The 9,830-nt window shown below is 37.4% G+C and overlaps 1 protein-coding gene across 4 annotated transcripts; it reads right to left on the bottom strand.

Moving 5' to 3' along the window:
* Positions 1 to 736: 736 nt before the first annotated feature.
* LOC139123232 (cadherin-related family member 1-like) lies at positions 737 to 8,596 on the bottom strand. 4 transcript variants are annotated; one of them, XM_070689356.1, is made up of 14 exons: positions 8,490 to 8,596; positions 7,441 to 7,699; positions 6,819 to 6,920; positions 6,386 to 6,531; positions 6,003 to 6,056; positions 5,629 to 5,718; positions 5,144 to 5,233; positions 4,598 to 4,720; positions 3,956 to 4,087; positions 3,637 to 3,715; positions 3,210 to 3,316; positions 2,700 to 2,780; positions 2,332 to 2,462; positions 737 to 1,641 (listed from the first exon to the last, which is right to left on the bottom strand). In XM_070689356.1, exons 2-14 carry the CDS (start codon positions 7,535 to 7,537, stop codon positions 1,599 to 1,601), a joined length of 1,275 nt encoding a protein of 424 aa, XP_070545457.1. In that variant the 5' UTR covers positions 7,538 to 7,699; positions 8,490 to 8,596; the 3' UTR covers positions 737 to 1,598. The 4 variants fall into 4 exon arrangements, with proteins under 4 accessions (XP_070545457.1, XP_070545458.1, XP_070545459.1 ...); XM_070689357.1 differs by having other exon boundaries at positions 7,441 to 7,641; positions 8,490 to 8,589; XM_070689358.1 differs by having other exon boundaries at positions 7,441 to 7,557; positions 8,490 to 8,589.
* Positions 8,597 to 9,830: the final 1,234 nt, after the last annotated feature.

Genomic DNA, 9,830 nt, shown 5'->3' with positions numbered 1-9,830 from the left:
GAGGATTGCGATTACATCAGGTTGACAACCCCCCACACAAGAGCAATGAATGTAAAAGTGTGAAAGAGGCTCCCCACCTAACTATCCAAAATGTTTTTGTGTCGTTGACTGGAAAAGGGTTTGCTTGACGTTCAATGAATTGCGCCCTCTTATATTTGTTGCAAGTAAGTGCAGCATACACAGAACTTAAAAATCAAAGTTTGAAGTCTGTTGAAAGGCGTTCCATAAATCGGCCTCCAGTTTTGCGATATTTTATACCAACGGCATATGGAAAATGTGCAATGTTGTAATTTAAGGGTTAAATAACATGTAAGTAACACGTACATTCTCTAAAGTGTTATACTGAAGTGTTGTTTATCCAAACCAAGCCCTGTTACAAAGAAAACAGCCTAACTTGTTTCGAAACCGGTAATGGAGGAACTGTGATGACCCGGACAAGCTTCACCATAAATCGTAAAGAGTGCAAGCTCACTGCCTGTGGTTTCAAGTGTAAGTCAGCAACATATACTGCCTCGTGGAGGCGCTCTTGCCCCACCGTCACATCTAGTGTACAGATGAATTTAAGAACACGGGACAGACAGGCTCTTGATTGAACTCTATGCTATCAAGTTGTACACTCTTAAGACAGCATTAAACAAGCTTTGAAGAAAATCAACAGCATAACATACGATGTTCACAACTGATCTTCCTATATGAAACAGTACGACTGCAGGACAAGCAAAGAAACACAGTCACATGGCTTTTATCGACATACTTTTAATTTAACTTACAATTTCCATAACACATAAATAAAAGAGGGGTATTACATATCTCGTTTTCTATGATTCCTGTATTTCTTGAGTGAAACTTTCAACGAAGTCAAGATTGCATCAAACACAGCTGCACTTCTTGTCTCCACTCAAATCGATTCAAACTTTCAACGCTCCGCTAATCAAGTTTAATTTGTCACGAAATGCATAAATTGTGTTGTCATCTTAATTTCAACCAGAGCTGAATGCCACGGAAAATGCCACCGGAAAAGTGTGATCCCTGGCCTGATTTTGACTAAGAATACATGATTGAGATCCGAAAGAAGTTATTTTGATAAAATTAGCATCTTCTCTGCAAAATATTTTGGTATCACGACGTTAAAAACAGTTAAGACTTTTACCAAAAAGTTGGCATTCTTTGTCTGGCAGGATATACGTCAAATGGGTCATCGCGGCTACCTTTTGCCAGCTGATATGTATAGGATCTAACTTCTCACACGGTTTCATGTTTAACTGCAGCATTATTAAGGGAAAAACAACACTTTTGAAAAACGACACTTTGTATTTAATACACGCTCAATATACTCAAATTTAAGCTGGATAAAAAAGACAATCTCTAAATAATAATGTTCACTCACAATGCACAGAATGAACAGTTGTGGCTAAGTCTCCAAGGCCTCAGAGGGGCAATATTTCAACACTTTGCGTGAACCGTCTTGGATTCTATCACCGTTCTTTCACAATGTCGCACGGTAACAGCATGAACAGAAATTATAAATGTACAAATATACAAAGTCGACGTCGAATTCCGCTAAATGAATTCAATACGGTAGTAAATGTCCATGTACATCAATATTTCTTCGTTGGTGACACCTTTTTCTTCTTTCTAAATCTGTAAAAATGATAGTTTTAAATGGAAAATTATTACTTCAATTTCTAAAACAATCAGACCCTAAAATGTTTATTTATTTATTTATTTATTTATTCATTTATTTATTTATTTATTTATTTATTTATGTTTATACTGGATAGCTCCCTCAGTCAAAAATGTACTGATTTCCAGGGAGGACCAATGAAATAAATAAATAAATAAATAAAGAATATAATTTAATATCAAAAATAATGTAATATAAAACATCTGTTGTTTTGCATTCTTTGCGCAAATTGTAGTGAAATGACATCCTGAAAGTCCAGTAGCTGTAACTCTGATGCTTTTGTTTTTCACCGTGTTTTTTTGTTTGTCAATTGCAAATTCTTGTTCTACTTCCAAAGCATGTTGAAACGCCCACTGTATGCCTATAGTTTGTCAACACAGCGTTTATACTCCTGAAATACACTGTTATTATTGACAGGTGATTTCTAGTCCCGACAAAATTAGTAAAAAAAATTATCAAAATTACATCTCTCGGCCATTTAAAATCAAAACCAATTAACCAATTAACCAATGCCAATGTAACCAATTACAGCAAGACTTTAAACCTCTATGCGCAGGTGCGCAATTTTGTATTGTTCCTTCGATTTTTATGAAACACTGCCACGTTAAAGTGTTGGTATACACAAAGTAGGTGTTTATAATACATACTCTGGAAGCTGGTCACCATGTTTGTGGTAGATGCATATCCCCAGCAGTACGATAGCAACGATGGCAGAAAGCAACAGCGCCACCGTGGCCGCTACGGCATCGGAATAATCTGGTCCCGGTGTCGCCTCCTCCTGCATAGAGAGAGACAAATTATCTCGAATAGGGACACTTTAGTTTCAAATATAGTTAGAATATTATCCATACTGTGGCGGCTAAAACTGTTTTAAAACCATATTAAACTTTATGGAATATTTCACCTTACAAGACATAGTATAGGCTTACTCACAGCTAATTCGGAAACAATATAATTAACATGTGCCTGTGGTCCTACAATTCCAATAAGTGGAAAATTGATTGATATTCCTTACCGCAGATTTTAAAACTTCTATTGATATAATCGAATAGGAAGATTTTGCCTCTAATTCCTGGTATGGATCTTCTTCAATTGCCTTGAAAGGAAAAAAGTAGTAAACAATTGTTTATGAATTATCAATTATAAGACGCTTTGTGTTTGATAAATAAAAACAATAGTCACACAGAAAACGAGTCTGAGATAAAACGGCAAAAGAATCATATGAAGCCTTCAGGTTTTAGCTAAATTTGGAGGGCAATGGTAAATTATTAATCTTCTCGGAGTAGATTACTTCGTGAGAATATGAAAGATCGAGCCGAATATCAGTGTATAGAATTTAACCTGACAGCAGAGTTTAACAAAGCAAGAGTTGTATGGGCAGTCCCCCTTTGAGTTAATTGCCGAAGTATAAATTTACTCTGCATACCAAAGAAAATCGATCGATAAAAAATCCTTCGGATCAATGGATGAGAAAAGCTGACTCTGCTCTGATTAATACGCCACCTGTAATTGCTGACTATCTTACCACGACTGTCAGGTTGTTCAATCCGATGATTTGATCATCAAGTTCTCGCGAGACTATGACTTCTCCAGTTATGCTTGTCACGTTGAAGTAATAATCAGCCAATGAATCTACAGTGAAAATTTAAACACAAGTACATCGTAAGCTGAAATAAATACGCCCACCAGAAATTTTGGCGCCAATACTTGCCGTGATAGCGATTCAACAATAAAGACGATGTTTTTCACAAATTTTAAGATTTAGTTGTTTTAAACTACTCACGAAAGACAAGAATAATTGCCCTGTTAATGTCTACGACAGTCCTGTTAATTTGATACGAAATACTATTCCTAATCGCAAAAAATGTTTCTTTTGGCACAACAATAGACTTGACCACCGCTCCTGCATCATTATATAATGTGGCCATGTCAAAGTTGACTAATATACATACCATTCAGGGTTGCATACATTACTTCATTCGGGTTAAATCTGTCGCCATCGCGAGCCGTTACTATGGTTACCACTTTGCCCTGAATATACAATTAAGTACACAAGAGAGCAAAGCCACCTTAGCAGTGTTTACGATAATATTTGTCATTAAATTTGACTCGACACTCTACCGACACTGGATTTTATTTCATCATAGTAAATTTCTAGGATATTTTACTCTAATAATATGCAAATTCACCAACGAACAAACTTCATGTCAATGTGTTCAACATATTGCATTACACACATTTTCAATTCTTTAATTTCACCTCGATACTTACAACTGGCGTTGAGTCGAATATGAAGACTTGATACGGCTCGCCTATCCAAAATGGCGGCGTGTCCTGCACGTCCAGGACACTGACGGTCAGTGTACTGTTGGCAGACAGTTGACGAGGGTCAGTACCCCTGTCCTGAAAGCAAAGTGATGAGCATAATCAAACGTCATAAAGCTTTGTATGTAAATTCAGTCATGGGTTCCATTTGAAACGGTTATTCATTTTTCACCCTCATCAATTACACCTCGAATTTAAAAGAGTGAAACTTATGCTCAAACTTTTCTCTATGAAACTTTCAACAATTCTCTCGCCAAATAAAGAATAAAAACCAGGGGTCACCGTGCAAAGTTTAGTACTAGAGAAACAAATTACCCATTATTAACCGATATTTGAAATTCAAAATGGCCGTTATCCCTGTGTTAACTCAACAAGTAAACAGAATTTTTGATCTTCGAAAAATTAAGTCAATTGGTGTTTTTTTAACTCCAAGAGCTTTGAAATGAGCCCTCCACAAGTGGTAAATCAGAAAAGAAATGTAAAAATTATACACTGTGCATATCTGTCCCCGAGGTGCAGTCTACCCTATATATGAATTAATTTTGCTCAGCAAAAGTATGCTTTAATAAAACTGGTAGTAACACTCACCGTAGCACGTATCAGTATTCTGTGCAGGATCTTTACTTCGTAGTCCAAACTTTTGTTCAAAACGATACTTGCTTTGCCATTGATAGCGGGATCGTTTTCAAGACGAAATAAATCAATATCTTCCTGCAATTTGAACCAAACATCGGTGAAATTTTAACTCAAGCTACTTACAGTACACGTATAAGCGTAGTCCATAGAAAGCTCAACCATCCAAAGGGGACAGTACTTCTGCAACATTACTCGAGGCCGTAGAAACAAGTTGTAGTAACTAGGTTAAGGCCATAATAGACAGCGCGACTTAATGTTATGTATACGCTTTCCAGTGAAAGTTACGAAACAATAGACAGGTAAGCTTACTTTTCTTTAGTCTTTCAGACAAACATCATTCATACAGACAGTTAAGACTGCCGAAGTATATCAACATCATAACTCAGTTTGGAGTCATGAAGTTTCTGTCATTCAAGCTCTCCGCACTATCTCTCAAAGCGATTATGTTCAGAGCCTCGGTCGAGGTCAGAGGTGAGAGGAAATGTAACGATACTTTACCCCGTCTATGGTGAAGTCAATCCGTCCATTTGCCCCAGAGTCTTCATCTGTTGCGCTAAAAGTGAATATGGTAGTGTCCATGGGCGTGGCCTGTTCGAAATAAAATTTATTTTCTGATCAACAAATGTATGTTTGTGTAAAAGATTCGGGTATAACTTACCAGAAAAATTATAATAATAATGTGCATTTTTTTTAAGTTTGAACAATTATGGCGATGGAAATTTTGGTATTCACAGGGATAAGATTAAAAAGACTAATAAGTGAACTTCGAGCCATTAAATCGACTACTTGTAGCCTACTTTCAAGGTCACCATTAATCATGTTTTATCATATCTTATCGTCTTGGTGATTATTCTGATAAATCTGTTGAAGTAATAGATGAATCTTGCTTTAATTTTTTGAATTATAGATATTTCCCTCCCTACATTAACTAGTTAGTGATGAAATGAAAGAAGTGATTCATTGAATCATGTTTATTTTTTCACCTCTGACACATCAACGCTGTACGGTAAATCTTGGAAAACCGGAGCATTGTCATTGACATCTGTGACGTAAATTGTGATATCGTGCGGTACCTGTCATTGAAAAGATACACAGAATATGCAGTAACTTGATTATAGCGTAGCCAGAAATTGATTTCATTTGTTACATTCCACTACTTTGCATCGACGACAGGCTGGTTCAGATCAGACCAGGGTAAAAGCATCACCGTGTGTGAATTAAAGAAACTTGTTTGGATGTGTTTCCTTCTCATTCGTTTACGCTGATTTATGTGAAGAAATGAAATTAATCGCTGAGGGCGTAGTTTTGTCATATACTAGGTTTATTGCCGCGCCTGCAACTAACGCTCATTACTCACCGAGTTACTATGTCCATCGTCCAGAATCCATCTGACGTCATGTCGTGTGTCAGTCTAGCACCAATCAAAACAAATAAATAAGTCAACAAACAAATGAAGAAAAACCAAACAAACAATTGCAAGAGGAAAAATATGGGAAAGACAAAGCTGCGAACGGACAGCCGATATATTTTCTGTTGTCTGTCGGGATTGAATAAAGAACGCTTCGACTTTACAAAGTAAATGGACGAAATAAAACTACAAATTCATTCCTCTACGTCATTCAGAAAGAAATAAAATTATCGGATTGCAATTGCTTTCAATGTGAAGCTATATTATACTTTTTGATGTCGAGGGTTAGAAGTCATTGATACCGAGGTGACATTGTTCAAGAACCAACTCACTTCATAATCCAATGCTTTGATCAGCTCAACGTCAGTATGGGTACCGTTCACACCGCGAGTCCTAAAAAAATCTCTTCCGGTGTCCACAGTAATGGTTATGTAGTCACCGTCGACGTCCTCAGCGATGAGAGTGTACAGCATGGTACCTAGATACAGGACATATACGTGGTTAGGCGGATTTGGACTGGGCAGCTCTCAGGGATATACGCCATAAAACACTAAGCTTCTACAGTTACTATTTAACACTGACAGCCTCGCCGTCGTTCTATCGCTTCCACTCCGTAACTATTCGGTAAACACTGTTCGATATCACTCGACGGCATTACTTGCAACCTTCGCCGAAACCGAGTCAAAACCTACAAACTCTGCTCATAATATAAAAATTATCACTTTTTCACCAGAACTCGACTGAAAATAGGATAGGCTTTCTTACCTACGGGAGTGTCCTCTCTATATCTTTCTCCGTTCATGTCATAGTATTTTCTGGGAGACGTCCCTGGTATTTCGACAAATTCCGGGGGAAGATTCGCAGTAACTGGATAAATAAAAATACATAAAAAGATAATAATACATTGAGTTGATGAAAAGGACGATTGATTTTGTATTTCACTGTCGTCGTTAACCGTGTGGGCAATGGATGGATTCACTGCGCATGCCCATCTGACTTTTGCTCTTTGCTGAACTGCTTCTTCACTCGATCACTGAACATGTTAAAATCTGTCAAAACTGCCCAACCAAGTTCATTCACGTCCCGTATTGGCCTGATGGAAAGACTTCCAATATATAAGAAAATCGCTAAGGTTGTTCATCACCATGAAATTATACTCGTCATTCTTTAAAGACACTGCGATATCTTCTTTCTTACTTCGATGTTTAAATTCAAACCCACCGCGCATTGAATATAGAATACATATTTTGTTTGTTATCTATCTTTATGTTGTCGGATACATATGTATATTACACAGAAGACTAGCTTGTTTATTTAAATTGTTCATTTTTATGCCCTAATTATTTAGAAAATTTAAACTTCCAATAATTATTACTGTGCATATTACCTCGTTCTGGAAGTAGCGCCAGTAGAAACAGCAATAACCAACCACTGCGCATGTCCATACAACCCGTCATGGCTTCTCGTCGAATCACATACACCATGTCTGGTTTGCTAAATATTCCTGGGACAATGTTTTGTGATTTCCCAATCTTTGTGTTGTCAGATAACGTTACATTTATGGCTTAATTACTCCAAGACTGATATCCTGTTGAAAATATTGGTGAACTGCGACAAATTCTAGCAACACAGGAAAACCACAAGCACTGCAAGAACTCAAATATCATATTATTTATTATTAAAGAAACAGAAGTTGCTCTCATTTCAAATTATTTCGTTATTTTTGCTTTATGTGGCAAGTTGTTCAGTTCATTGAAACATGTCAAACTCTCAGCCCTCAGATCTCTACTGCCTGCTTGTAGATATGACAATAAATTCTTCGATGACATATAAATTTATTGTACGGACGAGAAATTATGTCATAGGTATATTTACATGTCATGTGTACACGCAAGGTGTGAGTGGCTCTGATGATTTGAATTATCAATCATTTGAGCCAATCACACCTTGCCAATACACTTGTTGCTAGTATACAAAGCGAACATTTGACTTCAGTGAAATAAATTTACGTAATAAAAGGATCACGCAGATACCGAATTGAAATGTATTATTTCCAGCAGTACGTGCAATAAATAACTCATACTTGTTTTCTGTCGTGACTATAACGCGTTGAAACTTGTCAATATTCAGCACGCAATTGTTAATAACTAAAATCTCTGTTCATCTCTCCCTGCGTTTCCATTAGGAAGTCACGAATTTCACTTAGGAAATTTCACGTGTTTCAGTACCATGTGCCAATAGTAAGTGAATGCCAAAGCAGTTAACAGTGCTGGGCGGACAATACATAAATATACATAAGTATGGTTACTGATCTGTGACCATGGTTCTGTTCAAAAGCGGAAAGTTTATGAAGTAGTAAAGCGTGGAACTTGACCCAATTTCTATCATCCTGCTGTGTTAATTGGTCATAAACATCTTATCCATCACTAGACTTACCTCTGACACATGAAGTGTCTACATCATGGCCCTTGGATAATGCAAGTTATCTGGGAGAATTGTGGAGACACCGTATTTGTCGCTGGAATCCCTAGCAAGTGTTGTGACAAGTAGATCAAATATTAACCAAACTTACGATGACTTTATGACCCACCCGTAGCCTTCCTACAATAGCATTAGACATTCATGTCGTGTATTGTGACAAGCGTCTATTATCGAGGCAGGACATCGATTGACGTTGCTAAGGACGCTATGAATTTTTATGTCAGGTTATTGGTATGAAGATTTAGTTAAATCTGTTCATTGGGATTTTTTTATTACTGCGGGTGTTTATTCATGTGAAGTTATTCTAAGTATTACTTGATTTTGTTGAAAGCTTTTTTTACTGAAGTTTAACCATAACAATGATTCATGATATTATTTGGCATGTGTAAATAAATGTTTATCATCACGTCATGCTCACACGGTTCTTGGTCGATCAAGTTGCTGAGTGGCCCCGCAGCCATTCATATGCTTACTCTCTCTCTCCCTCTCTCTCTCTCTCTCTCTCTCTCTCTCTCTTCTCTCTCTCTCTCTCTCTCTCTCTCTCATTTGTCTTGTTAACGCTAAAAGTCGATCTCAATACTTGTTTCTTAATATCCGTCTCGGTCGATGCATGGGTGTGTCTGACTTTGAACAGGGAACGTCTACGACTCCCCCCAAAATAAACATGCGGAGAAAATTTGACGACAGAGCGATCTGAGATTTGTCGGACGGTAACAAAACAATCTGTACTTTATCACCATGGTGATTCACAGATCCTGGGATCAGTCAGATTTGAAAGAATAGTTCTCTTTATTAAACACGTAAGGACAACTTAATGGTTGTCCCTTTAAGTTCAAGTCTTTTATAGACTATTGTGTACTTAACAGTAATTTGTCAAATAGCTTGGTTGACCATATCACCATGGTGACACCAGATGGCCAAAGATCACCGTGCACGTGTCACGTTATTCATCAAGGCATACCGCAAAAGTCAGGATCAAGTTCAAAGACCACTATTGACCTTGAGCAAACTCTTTTAACTGAGAGAATGCTAATCAGCCGAAACAGGCCATGGGAAAGATATGTTACTTTGACCTGTCTCTGCCGTTTCTTATTTTTCGGTTTCTTTGAAAACTCGAGCGTCGCTCCAAATATGGAGAAATGTGCTGACGTCATCAACAGCGGTCCTAAAACTTGCCAACTTTGCTGTGGCAACGGTATCTATGCGACGGAATTAACTATCAACTGCGTGCAAGTTCATGAAGCTGAATAAATTAGAGTATGTAAGAATAGAACACTGATAATGAAGATCCATTGA

This window comes from Ptychodera flava, chromosome 22 (assembly GCF_041260155.1).
Source record: "Ptychodera flava strain L36383 chromosome 22, AS_Pfla_20210202, whole genome shotgun sequence".
In the NCBI taxonomy this organism is placed as follows: domain Eukaryota; kingdom Metazoa; phylum Hemichordata; class Enteropneusta; family Ptychoderidae; genus Ptychodera; species Ptychodera flava.
This window is presented reverse-complemented; position numbering and strand designations above follow the sequence as displayed.

Coding starts and splice junctions, on each gene's coding strand:
- LOC139123232 (XM_070689355.1), bottom strand. CDS start 7,537: ATGGTGTATGTGATTCGACGAGAAGCCATGACGGGTTGTATGGACATG. Junction 5,719..6,002: donor ACGATGGACATAGTAACTCG/GTGAGTAATGAG, acceptor TTTCAATGACAG/GTACCGCACGATATCACAAT. Junction 4,721..5,143: donor TTGACTTCACCATAGACGGG/GTAAAGTATCGT, acceptor TTCAAATTGCAG/GAAGATATTGATTTATTTCG.